At 40.7% G+C, this 18,761-nt stretch overlaps 1 protein-coding gene and 1 non-coding gene across 2 annotated transcripts in view; one reads left to right on the plus strand and one right to left on the minus strand.

The window, feature by feature from the left end:
- The window catches only part of LOC123783643 (inactive heparanase-2), a 244,803-nt gene that overhangs the window by 73,014 nt on the left and 153,028 nt on the right, over positions 1–18,761 (plus strand). The window contains exon 5 of the mRNA XM_087862506.1: positions 10,473–10,566. Within this exon, the coding sequence (XP_087718632.1) occupies positions 10,473–10,566 (94 nt within the window). The remainder of the gene's footprint in view (positions 1–10,472; positions 10,567–18,761) is intronic.
- Positions 14,318–14,424, minus strand: LOC123784008 (U6 spliceosomal RNA). The gene has a single exon (XR_006777357.1). It is a non-coding gene; the product is annotated as a U6 spliceosomal RNA (small nuclear RNA).

The raw sequence follows: 18,761 nt of genomic DNA on the forward strand, positions 1-18,761 counted from the left end.
CTATACATGTGTGTACAAAGACATAGAGTCATGGTAAATAGTCTCTTTAAAGGCTTTATATGGTGAGAGCCAGCCTTTCTTTTTAAATAAAGAAGTGGCAATTGTCATGAAAAGAATTATATTGATGTAAGATTTTCCCTAGGTATAATATTCTACACAGTGAGTATACTTCAAGGAGGTACAGCATGACACCAGATTTGCTGAGAATAAAAGTTAGATGCAGGAACTAAAATATATAGGATGTTGGTGGGTGTAGCTAGAGAAGCAGTTTGGGGTGTGTGTGTGTGTGTGTGTGTGTGTGTGTGTGTGTGTGCATGCGTATTTATGAACTCTGGGTGTCTGGAAATAAGCAACCTCATGCAAGTAGAGCTGAATCTCTGCTTTTCCTGCCTATGTGATGTCTGCAAGTGAGGACATGTGATTTTGTTCACAGTAAGAATGCCTAAATACCATCTACCTCAAACTAGCTGTCCCTCAGAATGAAAACTCAGATTTTCCCTGGAAACCTAAGGGAAAATACTTTATGTAAAAGTAAAAGGCTGCCACCTACTGATATGTGACCTTCAGTAATTGACCTCCCTTCCAAAGCCCTAGATTCCATGTCCTCCTTGGTCATTAGTAATTGCCCTAGTCATTGTTTTCTCCCTGGGCTCAGTTTGCCTAGATACAGAAGAATAAAAACGATCACTTCCCTCATCAACTGCACTCACATAGTTAGAATTCAGTCCCTTGTTGACAGTCACCAGTCAACTCAAACTAAAATTAAGCAGGGTTCTCCAGGTTATTCTTTTTATTTTCATACCAGGGACCATTTCCTTTTAAAGGACACCTCTTTATTATGAACTGCTGATGAAAAAGATTGGTTGGTATAATGGAGTTTTGTTGTAACTAATACCTCTGCATTAGTAAATGTAACACTAATTGCTTTAATAAATAAACCCCCAAATCTCAGTGGTCTAAACAGTAAAAGTTTGTTTCTCACTAATGTCATGTCCGATGCTGATATACCTGATAGATGGCCTTATATGTGGTCATTTCAGGACCCAGCCTTTTTCCATCTTCCAAAGTCTCCTTGGAGACTTTCCATTCATCTGGCAATGGGGAAAGAGACTATATGGAAGACATGGCTTCTTAGTTTCTGCCCAGAAGTGATACACATCTCCATCAACTTCAGCCCTGAAGTGATGTATTACTAATTCTGCTCACATTGCTTTGGCCTTATTAGTCTTTTAAGCCCCTCTCCCGTGACAGTGGCAGAGAAATAATAGGTTCTGCCTGGGCAGCTGCTTCTTGACAAATAGCTCTGCACTGTAGAAGGAGAGCACAAAATTTTGGTGGTCAGTAAACTGTCTCTCCCCTACCCAGGGGCGCAAGCCCAGGTGAGTGTGGGGCTTACCTCATGTGCCCCCCTGCTCTCAAAGATTACAGCCTGAGTTGGTTGCTATCTAATTCCTTCCAAGAGTTGTTTTATATATTTTGTCTTGGATTTTGAGTTGTCTGTGACAGAAGGGTAATTCTTATACCAGCTATTCCATGATGGCAGGAAGTAGAACTTGATTTTAACCCAAAGTCTCTTTTTTTTTTTTTTTTAAGATTTTATTTATTTATGTGACAGAGAGACAGCCAGCGAGAGAGGGAACACAGCAGGGGGAGTGGGAGAGGAAGAAGCAGGCTCACAGCGGAAGAGCCTGATGTGGGACTAGATCCCAGATCGCCAGGATCACGCCCTGAGCCGAAGGCAGATGCTTTAACGACTGCGCCACCCAGGCGCCCCTAACCCAAAGTCTCTTAAACCTATTTGACCATGGAGGCACTTTTCTTCATATAACACTTGCTTAAAGATTTTGAAAAACATTTTTGCAGAGTAAAGCTATGCCACCTCCATTCCTTTACTTATCTCCCCAGGTTTTTGCTTTTGTTACTGTTTTTGGTTTTGTTTTTATTTTGTTGTTTTGTTTTGTTGTTTTTGTTTTGTTTTCTAGAGAAATTTGAGTTTAACTCAGTATTGTTGAACTGGTCAGGATGGTTGAAGGAGGCAAGACTAAAGATGATTGGAAAGCTATTATACTGGGTTACAGGACAGATGAAGAAACTGGCAGAACAGAGAGGGAAGAGTGTTTGGTATCTATCACTTAGTGCGTATAAGATCTCTGGTTTCCCAGTTACTCTGTCTCTGTGAGCCACGGTTTGTAACCTGTAAAAGAGGGAGTGTTCTTGAGGATTAAATGAGACACCCTAGGTAAAATATCTAGCAAATAAGGAACTTAATGCATATAAGGTTCCTTCCTTCCTCTTTCTTCTATGTTCTCCTCGTTAATAATGTACTAAATTATAGTTAAGTTGGTTGTGCTATTCTGCTACAATGACAATTATATGAAAAGAGGCCAGGGGAAGATTGAGGTAACTGTGTAGGCAGTTCCCAGTTTATAAACAAAGTACTGCACATAGATGGTTAGGTTCTGGTAACTTAGACCCTGCCATTCTTACTATCGATGCCCCGCAGTTACTTGGCCATGAAGCGAATGACTGAAGCTTTGAGCCCCTCAGTTGTCTTGGCTCCTATGAGGTGAGAGTTGTAGGATGTTCTAGGTGGAAAGGGGTAAGGCAGGTTGCTATCAGAAAGCATTGCTGTAAGCATTTCTGGTAAATTCCTGAAATAGCTCTCAGAAAAAAAGGGTTTGATTCTCTTAGTTTCTGGGGGTTTGTTGTGATTTATTTGGTCACTCTAAATGAAAATTTACTTTTGTACCTAATTCTGTACTTTTGATTTCTTTTTCTTAAAGATGGTCCCACAAATTGTTTAAGTTTAAGAACTCAAACACATGGATCTGCTCCTGCCTACACTTTTGGTGCCGTCACCTGCTACTATTCTGAAAAGTCCCAGCGATGCTCTCCTCAGAGTTTTTTCTGGAGCTGCAGATGGCTCCTTCCCTGCTTCCCATAGAGCTCACCTCAACAGTAGGATCAAGGGCCAGCTGTTTGAGCCTCTGCCAAAACGTTGTGTCTCCGCATATACTGGGTTCGTGGGGGGAGAATGACCTGGGCCTAAGGCTCAGGACCCAAAGTGTGCAAGGAACAAGGAAAGGTCAAATAAATAGGGCCCTTAGGACAGCAGTTGTGCTTCAGGGCCAGCCTTTTGGCGCATTGTGGGTTAGCTTATTCAGGCACACGTGCTTTTAGTAAATATATATTTTTTTTAGATTTTTTTTTTTTTTTTTTTTTTTATTCGACAGAGACAGAGACAGCCAGCGAGAGAGGGAACACAAGCAGGGGGAGTGGGAGAGGAAGAAGCAGGCTCATAGCGGAGGAGCCTGATGTGGGGCTTGATCCCAGAATGCCGGGATCATGCCCTGAGCCAAAGGCAGACGCTTAACCGCTGTGCCACCCAGGCGCCCCTATTAAATATATTTTTGAGTACCCATTATGTGTCTGTGGGATTGTCTGCAACCCTGACCTTTACTGGTACCATTTTTCAATGATAACATTTTCCAGAGTACAAAACTTTGTAATTCCTGAACACTTCAGTCAGCTGGGTGACTCCTGTATGGATTTATAGGAACTGGTTTAAGAAAGCTAAGGAAACATCTATATTCCGTAGGATCTTTTTTAAAATTTGTAGCAGTGTTCATTTCATCCAAGCTTTACCTGCCCGAAGTTGTTCAGAACAGGAGATAAGAAGGTTGACCCATTACAAAGAAGATCAAGAATAAGGTAGCCTCAGAAAGAAACCCTGAAGGCCTGTGTGAAGAGCAGTGTGCTCAGCGGGAGCCCAGAGTGAGGGCCTCTGGAGGGGGGGCAAATACAAGGTGTAAAGCCTTAGAGGGACCCACGTTAGCCTCTACCAAGGTTGGCTTCAAGGTGTCAGGATAGGTTTTATAGGTCAACAGGGTTATTCCAATGATTGTCCAAGCTTCTCCCCCTTCAGTGGGGAAGGCCCCAGTTTTATGGAATTACCTGCCCTGTCAGCAGGCTGGGTGTTAGAATTCTGAGCAGACTGCCCCTCCTCCCTGAAAGCAGTGGGGAGCAAAATAGGTCCGGAAATTCCTAAGCATTGGGAAGCCAGCACTAATGCAATTACCTGAAATAAAAGAAGGGGTCAGATAATAAGGGGCAAAGGTTTTTCCTTTTAAAGTAAAGAGCCAGGTAAACAAAACCAGCTGTCCCTGGAGGCAACAAATTCTGCTCGTTAAATGTTTTAAGAGGCTAATGGGCATAAGTAGCTAATTGTAGTACAATCCTGGAGACTGAATCTGGGGGCCGGAGAAGGGGGAGTAGGAGGGTCAGAGCTAGAACCTGGCAGGCAGAGACAGAAAGGAGGTGAGACCTGCCCGGGCAGAGGGTGCCAACTGGCCAAAATAGAATTAAAATAAGAGTAAGATGATTCGACCTGGAGTCCCTAATGGCTCCTGTCAGTATCCTTCTGCGATGGGCTTGGGAGTCTTAGCAGGTAGAGTTTTAAGTTTCTACACTTATAGAACAGGATCTGGAGTAAGTTTTAAAAATAACTAATTATGGGAAATTTTATGTGCATTTACTATGAAAATCTCTGAAAGGATATACAGCAAAATGTTAACAGTGGGTTTCTCTAGGTGTTGAGCTTATTGGTGATTTTTCATTTTCATATTTTAATTTTGTATGCATTTTCTAATTTGTCTGTAATGAACATAGATTTCTTTAATAAAGGGCAAAATTTTAAATAAGATGAAAGGTCTTAGAAATGAACATTTAAATAAGATGAAAGATATTAAGCTAGAAATAAACATTAAGGAGGGAGAGTTGGTGAAGGAATTGGTAAGAGGTTTGAATTACTTTGTGTACTCTGCCATGTTTGCCGCCTCCCCAGATGTGTGCTTGATACGACCTGCCAATCTGGAGGCCAGCAGAGGAAGGAGTAATGGTTGCTGGTATTGAGCCAGACAGGCTATTTGTCCACACACAAAGGTTTCAACCTCATTGCATTTGTAATAGTTCCCAGAAATGTTATTTCTACACAGCCTCTCTTGGCTTCAGCTTTTAGTTGAACAACTCAGCCGCTTGTGGTTTGATTGTAAGAGATGCTGAAATTTCAAGAGAGCTTGGAGGAGGATTATGATTTACCTAAAATTGTCAGTTAAGTGTTTGGAGAACCAACTATTCTGCCAGGCTTTATGTGGAAGATGCCAAAGCACCTCTAATTGATGAATTCGCCTTCTCTTTCTCTTCTTTTTTTTTTCTCCCTCTCAATCCTTACCTTCTCTCATTTATTTGGTCTTCTGATACTTTGTAGCCATTACTAAAGTAATGAAGTCTTTAGAGAGATTGCTTAAGGTCTAAGAATCATCTTTATCTTCCCAATGAGAAAGACAAAAGAGAGTTGCCCCCAGGTTACTGGACAGTCAGCTGGAATCCAGGCCTGTTTCCTTTTACACAGTCTTGGTTAGAAATCACCATCTTCATCATTTTTAATGATTTATCCTTTCCAAATGGTTATGGCAGGTTACTCCACACCTCCTTTGTGTCCAAATCTAAATGATACCGTGGTCCCCTTACCACAGGCAGTCACTATCGGAGAACTAAAACTCTGTAACAGGCAGGAATTTTTCAAATAACGACAGATTATCAACACTGAGTGCTTTCTTCAAAGTGTCACATTTATGAAGGTTAAATGTAGCAAGTTAATTATCCAGGGGTACTCAAGAAAATTAGGTATTATCAGATTCACATCTGTGGTTAAATTGGCCCCTCTCTTAAAAGTGATACTAAGTTCTGGGGGACCGAAGTTCGTATTTCCATAGTATAATATGTATGTAGATTTAAGGTTGCAGATAAAGTTGCTGAAGCTTCTCAGTATGATATGGGGATTCCTTTGATGTCCAAATGTAAATTCAGCTCAGACTGAGGTTATTAAAAAGAGTGAGGAAAGAAAGGACTCTTAACTGGGTCAAACGTAGAGGCAATGTCCAAGGCCATATTTGACAAGCATTTTAGAAGGTCTCTGACATCTCTGTTAAGTTCTCTTATCTTCTCGGAGGGGTCATCTATAGCCATGGCTTCATTCATTACTTATAAGCTGAAGACCCAGCTCTTTTCCTTTCTCAACTTTTATCTGTACCTCTTTCTCATATCTCCAGGTACTTGTTGTATATTTCCTCCTTGATGTTCTCTGTGTCCTTGATATCTCAAATACAATCATTCATCTCCTGGGGCGCCTCGGTGGCTCAGTCGTTAAGCGTCTGCCTTCGGCTCAGGGCGTGATCCCGGCGTTCTGAAATCGAGCCCCGCATCGGGCTCCTCCGCTGGAAGCCTGCTTCTTCCTCTCCCACTCCCCTGCTGTGTTCCCTTTCTCGCTGGCTGTCTCTCTCTCTCTCTGTCAAATAAATAAATAAAATCTTTAAAAGAAAAAAAAAAAGAATCCTTCATCTCCTTTGACAAATCTAAAGCCTAGTCTGACTAGCCTACATGTTCTGGGCATTAGTGTTCTCCAAGATATTCTCTCTCACAAGCTCCTGGTCATCAGAGATTCCCTTCCTCTTTCTCTTACACTCTATAGAAGCTTTATTTTATTAGTTCTTCCTTCACTTTTAAGCTTCTTTTCATGACCCAGATCCCTTCTTGCCGGCACTGTTGAGATAAGATAACCTTGTCACACTAGTTTCCTGCCCGAGCTCTCCCCTGCTCCAATCTAATTCACAGTCCACAGAAATAGCCTGAGACCAACTGAGGATGATTGAATCCAGCCTGTTAGGTTAAAAGTGAGGCCAAAAATAGGCTCTAAAAAGCTTAAGCCAAAATTTTTATTGGAATTCCTCCCCCACGTGTCACATGAGGGAGGAATTGGACTTTGGTTTTCTTGGATCAAGAAAACAGCCATTGAGTGGACAGTGAGAGGGAGCAAATTTTATACTCGTTAGAGGAGACTTCCATGGATTCAAGCTGCAGTACAGAGGAACAGTACAAGTAGTATATGAGATATACTGTTGTAGATAATCACTTCTCAGTCATACTGTAGCAAGCCTACATGCTTTAGACCACATGGTCATTAAAGTCTTTTCAAATTCCAAAGTTTTGCAATAGAAACACAGCTCTCTCCATCTCTCCTTCTGCCTTCCCACCTACTCGGAATCCAGAGTCTTTTCTTGCTGTCCCACACCTCCCTCATTCCAAATCTACAGTGAATGAACATGCTGTCCTTCAGACAGATGTTCCCCTGCTCACCTCATCCCATGGCTTTTCAGTCTAGGTTGCTGTTGGGCCCTTTAAGTAATCTGGAGGATAAATTTCCTTATTAAATACCTTTTATGTGCCAGGATCTATGCCCAGAATTTTTCCTAATTTGACTAGTACAGTGTACCCTGAATACTGTGGGTTTGAGGTTCTTTTTTTAAACCAACTTCAAAGAAGGAGAAACTTAACATCTATAGGTTGTAGGTGACAAAGCTGAAACTGAACCAGGATTTTCTAACTCCAAGGTCTGAGTACTTGAGAAAAGAGACAAAAGGAAGGAGTGGAGGAATAAAGGCACCTCAACTAAGGAGTGTGTGGGATAGGGGGATATTTACAGGGAATCCTACATACTGAAAAAGTACATCTGGCATTTTTATTTCAGTAAGTATTAAACTATATGTGTTGCCAGCAAAAGTCATAAAGTCTGATGTTTAAAATAGCTATTGGGAGCTAACAAAAAGACAAGAGGGAACTATAATATATTTGATTAAAACAAAACACTAATTACGGTGCATTTGTATCGTGTGCCTAGTAATCATGTAACATAGTAACAAGTATTCATGTCCTTCAGTGTGTATTAGATTAGCATTGCATGAATTATTAATTTTAACATTACTATGTTTTGATGTAACTAGCTTCCATGTAGCAAGCTATATAATCACAATTTTTCAAAAAAAATCAGAAATGCTAATAGTGAAGTACTAATTAGGAAGAGGTTGGGTGGTAAGTAATGGACATGGACATGCTCAGCACTGTGTGGTGCATGTAATAAACGTTTATTGGATCTGAGTCTAGCATCTTATCAGGAATGAAGTAAAAGGTCACGTCATTATTTCATTTTATTCCCTAATATAATTTTCAAAATCATGTATCCTTTGATATACTAATTCCACTTTTAGGATTCTACACTCACACATAATTTAATCAGTCAGTCCCCTATTGTTTATGACCCCATCTTTGTGAGCTGAAAATGAAATTAAAAGAGAACAGTTGTTGAATGCCTACTATGTGCCTAACACTTTAGGTTTATCTGCTTAATCATCAGTTAATTCTGAGAAGTAGATATGTTACCTCTTTTAAGAATAAGAAAACTGGGGCGCATAAGTGGCTCAGTCAGCTGAGCATCCAACTCTTGATTTCTGCTCAGGTCGTGATCTCAGGGTTGTGAGATAGAGCCCTGCATCAGGCTCCATGCTCAGCACAGAGTCTGCTCGAGATTCTCTCTCTCCCTCTCCCCCTCCCCTCCTGCCCACTGTCTCTGTGTCTCTCTCTAAAATAAATAAATAAATTTAAAAAAAAAAAAGAGGGGGCGCCTGGGTGGCAGAGTGGTTAAGCATCCGCCTTCGGCTCAGGGCGTGATCTCGGCATTATGGGATCGAGCCCCACATGAGGCTCCTCCGCTGGGAGCCTGCTTCTTCCTCTCCCACTCCCCCTGCTTGTGTTCCCTCTCTCGCTGGCTGTCTCTATCTCTGTCGAATAAATAAATAAAATCTTTAAAAAAAAGAAGAAGAAGAAGAAAAGGGGCACCATGGCTCAGTTGGTTAAGTGGCCGACTCTTGATTTCAGCTCAGGTCATGATCTCAGGGTCATGAGATCAAACCCCGAGCTGGCTCTGCACTGGCTGTGGAGCCTGCTTAAGATTCTTTCTCTGCTCCTCCCCACCCTACTCACCTGCACACACTCTCTCTCTCTCTCTCTAAAAATAAAAAATAAAAAAAATTTTTTTTAAAAGAATAAGAAAACTGAGGCCCACAGAGGCCAAGTATCTTGTCCAAGGTTATATAGGTAGTAAATAACTGGTCTGGACTTTGAAATTAGATATCTCTGGGTCCAAAACCTATGTTGTTTCTAACATACTGATGATTTAAACATTGGATTGTGTGGAAATGTCCGAAGTGGTGAAGGAGACCAAGGGGAAGGCTGAGTGGCTATAACTCATGTCCCACACTCACTTCAGCTAGAGCAATTAAGAAAAACTTTTTTGGGGGACTTCTCAGTGGCTTAGTCAGTTGACTAAGAAATTAAGAGTTAACTCTTAATTTCTGCTCAGGTCATGATCTCAGGGTTGTAAGATCAAGTTCCACGTCAGGCTCCACATTCAGTGCGGAGTCTGCTTGAGATTCTCTCCCTCTCCCTCTGCCCCTCATGTTCCTGCTTTCTCTCTCTCTCTGTCAACTAAATAAATTAATTAATTAAATCTTAAAGAAAAAAAATTTTAACCATTCTACTACATCATGTATTAGTACGGGGAGTTAACAAAGAATTTTCCCATAGTTCTATAATATGTACTGATAGGTTGGTGTCTTATTAAAAATGAAATAACCTTTCACTAGCCATCAACTGGGGAGACCTGAGTGGGTTGGAAAAGGCACCCAGGAGTCATAAGCATTTATTTTAATTCAGTTGATTTAATTCGGAATTTTGTAAAGATGGGGGTGGGAGGGTTTAAAATAATAAAGGTCACCTAAACCTGGGCCAGTCTCAGCTTAGTCTTCAGAGTAAGGGTCCACAAAGAGAGGCCTCACAAAGCTGGATGGACCTGTTTTGGTCAAATGTTCACAACACTGTCTCAGCACAACTTGATGTTACACTTAAGCAACCTAACAAAACCCACACCACCACACCCAGTGAATGCTAAACTTGTTATTATTTTAGGAGAGTGCTCCTAGACTTAATCCATCTGATTTATTTGTTTGCTCATTCATTCATTCATCCATTCATTTATTCTGGAGGTGGTTGGAGAAGGTTGACTGCAAGGTGAGCTGGAGATGAAACTTTTGAGACCCACTCGCTACATTAAATCAGATTTTTGTGATTGGGATTTGTTTTCTTATGGAAAGGTATGGAAACCTATAAAAATGTTTGAGTATTCTTTCTAAATCTCGCACATACCTTTATTACTTTAAGGTGGGGGTAGGGGTGGGATGGGTGTTAAATTACTCTTCCTAGGAGAAAAAAAAGCAAGCTTTTCCCCATTACTTAATTTGTATTACAGATTCCTGTCAACGCCTATAGAGCAAGCAATGCAGTTTCACGTGACAGAGGTTGAAAAAAGTCACAATATAGGCCACAAATGGAGGTAGAAATGAAGAAGATAAAAAGCATATTACTTGTTTCAAAGGTACCCAGGGTCAAAGCCTTTTAGGATGTAAAAGCCCAGGTGAACTCTGGGCTGTTTCCTCAGGCAACAGAGACCTCTGGCTAGAGAAGTGTGTTTATAGTCTCCTGCTCAAGATTTTTACCTGATTCTTATTTTATTTTTATTCCAGTTGCTACATTGATGGCCGGGTGGTCAAGGTGATGGACTTCCTGAAAACTCGCCTGTTAGACACACTCTCTGACCAAATTAGGAAAATTCAGAAAGTGAGTAAAAGTCTCCTGGGAAGAAGGAGTGAGTTTGGGGGTAAGGCAAGGAAAAGGTCTCAGGGTCCCAGCAGGACGTCAGCGCTGTGGGAACCAGGGTAGAAAAATAGCGTAGTCTAGAGCTCCCTTTCACAGCTGATGATTGTTGTTTATTGTTTTTCAAATTGAGAACGGTTTGAATGTGCCATTTCTGGGTTTAAAGGCTTTTCTATTTTAGTAACAACTATTTTGTAAGATTTTGCTTCTGAATTGTGAGTTTCTTAACGGAAGGATAGATTTACTTTGTTATTTTCTTTTTGCAAAGGTTTATTTGGGGCTAGTTTATGGACAGAATGACTGTATTTATTCAGTGAAATTCTGGTCTGGGGCATCAGCCATGCTTACACTATTCTAAATAGTGTTAAATATCTGAGCCATATTTACACTATTCCTAGGTGTCTGAGAATCAGCCAAGTAACAGCTTTTTGTAGAGATGCGGGGGAAACTATATTATATTAAGCAGTTGCATGTACGTCCCATTAGCAAGACACCTTTGGTCATCAGTTCTCAAACTTGAGTGCAATCAAAATCGCCAGAGGTTGCTCATGAAGTTTGCAGTCTCACTGCTGGCGTTCTGATTTAGTGTGTCTGGAGTGGTGGGTCCCAGACTTCTCTATATTTAATAGTCAGCTGTCAAGTGGTTCTACCCAATGCAAATCACATTGCAAAATATACTGGGTTAGTTCATTCTGAATTGTGAAGACCTTATGTCTGTAATTCCCATCTGCCTCTACAAAATAATATCGCATCTTTTGTTGCCTAGGCAGGTCACTTTTCCAGGGAATGGGGACCTTTTGAACACTCACCTATCTCTCAAGCAGATTAAACAAATCTTTGCAGAACAATAGCAATGCTTAGACAACCCCTTTAATAGGGGATGAATGAGTAAACAAATGGACAAATGAATAAATGGATCATGTATAAAATTAGCTGTGAAAGAAAAGCATATTTGGAGTATAATAATAAAATAGCACTCTTGATTGGTAAAGTGGTACCCTTTTTGGTATTCAAACCAATGTCCTGCTCAGGTTACAAAAGCTTTTTGGGTCCTCATGTTCTCAAAGGGTTTTAGCAGCTGGGAAGCCTCAGGACTTCTGGACTCCTGCATCCCAGTCTGATCCCTCTGGGGATCAGGTGCATTGGCCAGCATCCTTATCTGTCACTGCCTCCTACCAGGCAAAGCCTAGACGAACTAAATAATTTCAAATATCTCTGCCAGTCTCAGTTTGACATTCATTTAGTTTTTAATATTTAAATATTTAATTTATATTAAATAATAAATATTTAGTATTTACCGAGCACTTAGCAAAGTGCCAGGTGCTGGGGATACAAAATGGAATAAGACGTCGTCTCTGCCCTCAAGGAACTCACAGTTTTAAAGTTTAACGGTTGCTTTAAGCAGGTTGAAAAACATTACTTCAGGCCACTGAATATCAACCTATTGAACACTGCAAATTTCTAAGCACTTTACGCTAATCTGATATCGGGTATCGTTCTCTGAAAGGGGGAGGAAATTTCTTTCATTCGTTTTATTCTTCCATCCAACAGATATTTATTGAGTGTGTACTAGGTTACAGGCACTACGCTAAATGTTTGTATTACAATAGTGCACAAGACAGACAAATCCCTATATTTTTGGCTTTTATGATATCACATCTAATTACCTGACCAAAGGGCTGTCATTGGAAGTAAAATGATTCAGTGAGATCATGGCACTGAGAGTGAAGGTTCTGACCGTGCTCATGTATTTAAGTAGAACACGTAACTCTAGGTTAGCACTAGGACGAAGGTGTTGGGAGTTAGGTTCTTCCCTTTCTCTGCACTACCCCTCTCCCTCCACCGCTGGATACTTCTTAACCACCACGGAACGTTCAAAGACTGAAATAAGTAGCTAAGCTCATCTTCTCATTTGTCCAGGCAGGGCCGAAGAACCTTAAAGAAAATGGCTCAAACCTTATGCACAATTGAGATTCAGATTCAGACCTTTAAAAGCAGGTCTAATGGACCTGGATGGGAGGGCCACGTGCAGCTGCAGGGAGGAACAGTGGAGCCCTTAAGAAAAATGACCTTTATGAAGAAGGCACCTGGCAGGGGATGGCTAGAATTAGCAGTAGGACCTGATCTCACCTTTGGCTGTTGCAGATAGAACCTGTCAGAGGTCCCCTCAGGCCTAGGTTCCCGTTCTGGTTATGACTTGCTGTGCAACAAATTACCCCAAAACTTAGTGACATTAAACAACTATTTACTGTGCCCTTAGATTCTGTGGGTCAGGAATCCCCACAGGGCACTGTGGGGATGGCTCATCTTTGCTCCATGACGTCTGAAGCTTCAGCTGGAAGACTTGAAGGCTGGGGTCACTCAAAGGCTGGCGACTGGAATCACAAGACTTGTTCACTCACAGGTCTGGCAGTTGATGCCTGCTGTCAGCTAGCCCCTTTGTTGGGCTAACTGGAATACCTACATATGAACTTTCTATGTAGCCTGGGTTTCCTTCCAAGGTTCAAAAGGCAGATGCCCAAGAGCGAGAGTCAGCTGGAAGCTGTACCACCTTTTCTAACCTACCCTCAAAAGTCACAGGGCTTTACTTCAACCATAGTCTATTCATTGAGACAGTCAGCAAGACCAATGGAGATTCAAGGAGAGAGGAAATAAACTCCTTTTGATGGGAGAGTAGCAAGATTCTGGAAGAGCATTTAGGACCAGAATGATTTTTGCAGTTATCTTTGGAAAATACTGTCTGCCACAGTCTCATCCTTGCCGTATCATTTAGTAGCCCTTCATTTCCCTATCTAGTTTTCTTTTCCCCACTCTCTTTTACAAGGCTCTTGCCAGATATTGCCTTAAATGGGAATCTGCTAGAGGTGTTGCTGGATCACAGATCCCCCAAGATTTGATTTATGGGGTAGGCTTTCCGTTGGCTGCACAGCCTGGACCCAGTTGCTAGGGCCTCCAGGATGAGAATCTCTCTCACCACAGCCCAGGATGTGTTAGGTACTGGTCTGCTCTGGGGAGATGGGGACTGGGAGACCAGAGAAGGGTCACCATGTTTTCCCAGTTAAAAAGTTGCTTTGGCTGTTCCTGAGGTCCTCTGTGGGTGGGAAGGGGGGTCTGGAAATCAGAATCCAAGGTGCACACTGGGACAGACTGGCCAAGCTTCTTTTCTGAAGCTTCCAAAACCAGTTTAGAGATGGGCCAAGTAATTTTAATATGTATTAAACATTTTAATATGTATATACGTAGAACCCTCATCCAAAAGCTAAGAGTAGAAACAAAGATTTTACTCTATTTTGTTTCTACTCTATTTTGAGAAACTCAAAGAAATTCTAATGATTGCCCTTAGGCCTACAGTGATGGAAAAAGGGCAGAGTTCCTACCCAAATCAATTCATGAAGGAGTGGTTAGATAAATCAGTGGTGAGACTGTGTTTAAATAAAAGATTATGGGATTTGAAGTCTGAAGGCTTGGGTTGGAGCTCTGGCTTAGCTGTATAACCTTAGGTTTTTCACTTAACCTCTCTAGTTTTGTTTCTTCATCTGTAAAATGAGGGTGCTAAGAACACTATCATCTTTCCCTTTTAGGGAGATTGGGAAATTCACATGGGGCCCTGTTTTGTTAATTGCTATTGAATGCTAGTTCTCACTGCTAATCTTATTGTTATTTCAGTTATTATAGTTTTTTTATTTCTTTCTTTTCTTTTTCTTTTTATTCCAGTAAAAATATGGAACACTTCACAAATTTGTGTGTCATCCTTTTGCAGGGGCCATGCTAATCTTCTTTTTATCATTCCAGTTTTAGCGTATGTGCTGCTGAAGCGAGCACTGTTATAGTTATTTTTAATAATACTTTGTATGACTGGAGAAGCTTCCTGCTACCTTTATCCTCAACTTGTTCTTTGCTTTTTTCCTCTTTCCTCTTTCTTTGAACCCTGGGGAATATGGTAGGTGATATTTTTGGCATCTGAAAGGCGGTGACTCAATTGCTAAAAACAGCTGTGGTTTTCAAATTTGGACTGCCACTTACAGAAGAGTTCTGAGTTTTCTGAGCAGTGGGCAAATTCTGGTTATATGAAAATCTACATTATATATTTGAAAGCCAAAAAGAGACAATATTTGGACAAGCCACCCCTTTGGATGGTCTACACATTCTTTCTCTTCCATTAGAATAAGAATAATCATCCAAACTTTGGGAGATGAGTCAGGGGAAGGAGTTGAGACTCTAACAATGTAAGCAAAAGTCAGATGGGAAAGTAAGAGATGTTTAGGATACAGTGCAGATGGTATAGTGTGGATATCTGGGCTGACTCCAAAACAATGACATAAGAACCAAGAAGAACCACTTTGGCTTAAGTCACTTGGACTCTGTGATTTGTGTCTGCATCTCCTAGAGGAATCAGAGGAGGAAATCACACTTTTTTATATTATTTTCAGCAATTCAATAAGCACAGGAAAGAGTTGGTGAAATCCCAGTCATAAGGGAAGTAGTTCCAGGAGTACTGTCCATATGATTGCATTTTGAATACTAAATAAACCGGACAGTTGGCTTCCCTAATATTTGAAAAACTCCTTCCTTCCTTCCTTCCTTCCTTCCTTCCTTCCTTCCTTCCTTCCTTCCTTCCTCCTTTCCTTGCTTCACTTATCAACTGTTTGTAACACTCTTGGTTTTTTCCAGACCCCTGAGGATAAAATGGTGCGCGAGATTCGCATGGTGGTTGTCCTCATAGACCTTGTGATCTAGTGGGAGAACAGTTGATGAAGCAAGAGATGATAAAACTATGTGATGACTCTTGTAATGGGGATGTCTAGGGTGCTCTCTGAGGACTCACATCTACTCCATGCAAGCCCATTGTAGGAAATATCTACCTTTGTGTAAAAGAAGGGAAATCCTTCCAGAGGAGATGACATTTGGTTAATGCCTAAAGGACAGACACCTAATTTATTCAGTTCTGAGGGTGTGAGCAGAGGATTTAGCAGCATTAAATATATATAGTGGAGAGAATGGTTTGTATGGTTCATATTATGACCACGATCGTTCTTTTGTTAATGTCATCATTGCTTATGCTTGAGTACAATATTTAATAAAGATGAACTCTTTTAAGGTCTCTTTACTTTTCCCAGTATATGTTAGTTGCAGGATCAAGGAAGTAGGTAAGGCAAAATATTTAAGCCTTTTGAAGTAACTAATAGTTCAAAAAAAAAAAAAGCTTTTGTTCTCAACCAGCCTTCTGGTTTACGCACTTATTTGAGCCTCTTAGGACAGGAAAGGGGAAGGGGATAAAAAATAGCAGTTATTCTTGAGGATCATAGAATAACTAAAAGCACAACTAAGGGGAAGATGATTACAATGATAACGTTAGCCTTCTCTTAATGAAGAAAACTAGAAAATGAAAATGGCATTACTAGGGTAAGAACAGTAGCACCATCACAAAAATCGGTGTTTGATTCTTCCGTTCATTGAGCAATGTTAAAGGCTCATTTCAGTGTGCCAGTGCCTATTTATCATAATGCCTATCATTTGGCAGGTGCTTAACAAGTGTTAGCGGATGGGAAACAGGCAGGAAGGGGAAGGTAAATGAGCAGAGTAAAATAGTAGAAGTGTAAGAGAAGTAAAGGTGTGTCTTTGTCTCATTCACATTTGGATCTGCTATCTCAGCTGTTCTCATGCAGGAGAATCTAATCTGCTGCTAACTGTGTAGCACAGTGTTGAATAGACAGAAATTGATTTAGACAGCCATAAATGGGCTATGCCTACATGTAGGCATAGTAGAAGAGTGTCTTCTGGCTATGGGCTTAGGGGTGAAAGAAGAAGGATCTCTTTGTAGTTCAAAATAACATTTCAGTCTCTTTGCTAATGCCAGATATTTCATTAAAAAAAAATTACCTTTCATTCTGCCTTAGGAGGAGGATGCAAAATATAAAGAACCCCAAGAGGTAAACCACACTGGTTCAAAGTCACGCTAAGTGTTAATATCAAACAGAAGGTCCTTTCCCAAGAGCAGCTTTTGATGGAGGGGAGGAGAAACACAGGCCAAGAATATACTCAGGAGAGGCAGAGTAACCTAAATACAAATGGTGCCACATGAACACCTTCGGTGACATTCCCGAGTATTCTAATTTTTATGGACACAGAAGCTCACACAATGAGGACCTTTTCAAGAAAACAAAACAGATGTGCATGTTTTAGGAATATATCCGACCACAGGAACATGGTCCTAGGGCCCTTCCCAGGACACTAGCAGAGGCCGGTGAGAGTGGGAAGCTGGAAGTTCGAGCTTCATGAGCTTCCCAGTAAATTAGCTTCTACAACACACTTGACTGTGTATCTGCAACTGGGACGGTATGACCCAAGGGATCTTCGGCTCTCCTCTTTCCTGCAGAAGACACTAATAGTACATAGGGGAATCTAGCTGGAAAGGTATGTTTACCACAAAAGAGCTCCAGAGTTTTAGTTGTTGTCATGTTGTGAACCATATCTCCTTGATTCTTAAACACAAATAATTATAAAATGTACTGTAGATTTAATAACAGCTTGGGGGGGCAGATAGGAGATAGGGTAAACAGCTGGCAAGTTTCTTTTGATATTGATTATGAAAAACATTCTGATTTCAAAACCATTTAAATGTGGAAAATGTGCCATTAACTTACAGAAATATAGTAACCATATTACCTTTTAGGTTATAATGCCTTTTATTGAGTGCATCAAATATTACTAACTCGTTGAAGAAACCAGTCATTTGCTCAAGGCCATTAGTAGTAAAATCAGAATTCAAGGCCAGGCCCACCTAACTCCAGAGCTCACACTCTTACCCAATACACTCTTCTGCATCTGCCATACTTGTTAGCCATTTGTTTTATAGCCCATGTAGTATTTATATTCCTAACGACTGAGGATTAAGAAGGCTTTTAAAGAATACTGAATGCTCTTGGTGAAAGAATATCAATTTGACCCCATGATCAATTTATATAATCTGGAGTGGGTATCCTAGAAGTAAAAATTAAATGAAAGCTGTATGTTAGGTAATGTCTAATATTACCCCAGTATTAGATAGTGAAAGAGGACAGGGCTTTTCAGGGAGTGATTTGCATTCATTCACTGGACTTCATTCTTATGTCTCATATGCACAGGCTTTTGGTCAATGCAGTGAGGTCCAGTTATGTGCAAGGCAATTACAATGTGAGGGTATGGGCTGCCCACGGACACTTGAAAGAATGGTCCTGGGAACAAATCGTGGTTTGGGGCCAAAAGCTTCTTCAGGAAGAAGAGGCAGCTTGGGGTGACCTTCCAATTTTCCACATGGAAGTGGGAGGACTATAGGGTTTGTCCTGAGTAAGAGGAAATTACTTCTGAGGCTGATAAAGCCTATGACTTGTCTGTGGGGAGACTGTCCAGTAAGCCTGGGCATTGGTTCCTCATGGAAAAGAACTGGGAAAGGAGGAAGAGTCATTCTTGTGCAAGCAGCTGCTGTCCAGTCTCTCCCTCTGGTAGCACTTATCCTTGAACATAGTCTTTGCTTTGGGACTCTGTGAAAGCTTCCTTATTTTCTGGCATACTAATACTTTCCTTGCCTTCCCTGGGACTTTATCTTTTTTGTGTATGCTCTTTTTTTAATTTTATGTTTTGTTGCAATTACATACATTTGCTTTTCTGTGGTTGGAGATAACAAGAACAGAATGCAATTTTAAATCCTAAAAATGTCAGAAACAGAAGCCACAAATTAAAAATTGATCTGATACCAAAAGAAAATGGGTATATATGGCACTCCGGAACAAGGAGATGATAAAAAGAAATTATACAAAAAAAAAAATTAATGAAACTGACAGGAAGTACATCAGGCAGAAGAAATAAATCAGGAAGAATGTGATGAGATATTGGAATGGCTGAGCTCAGAATAGCCCAGTTTGTCTAACCCACGAAGGACATAGTAAATATGGAGGCAGGTTAGTCACCCAGAAGCTTCTAGGTCTCCTCAAATGAGACAATTCAATTAGAAAGTAGATAGAACCCTGAACTGGAACTGTGATGATTTCGTGTTTGCTCTTATGGTTTTGAGGTTTTAGTTATCTTCACTGAAACTCAGCCTTTACATCAGTAAAATATTATCTCCCTCATTTATTAACAAATAAGTTATTTCATTATTGTATTATTTAACAAGTATTTAA

This window comes from Ursus americanus, chromosome 6 (genome assembly GCF_024610735.1).
Source record: "Ursus americanus isolate L20-20 chromosome 6, mUrsAme1.1.p, whole genome shotgun sequence".
Taxonomy (NCBI): domain Eukaryota; kingdom Metazoa; phylum Chordata; class Mammalia; order Carnivora; family Ursidae; genus Ursus; species Ursus americanus.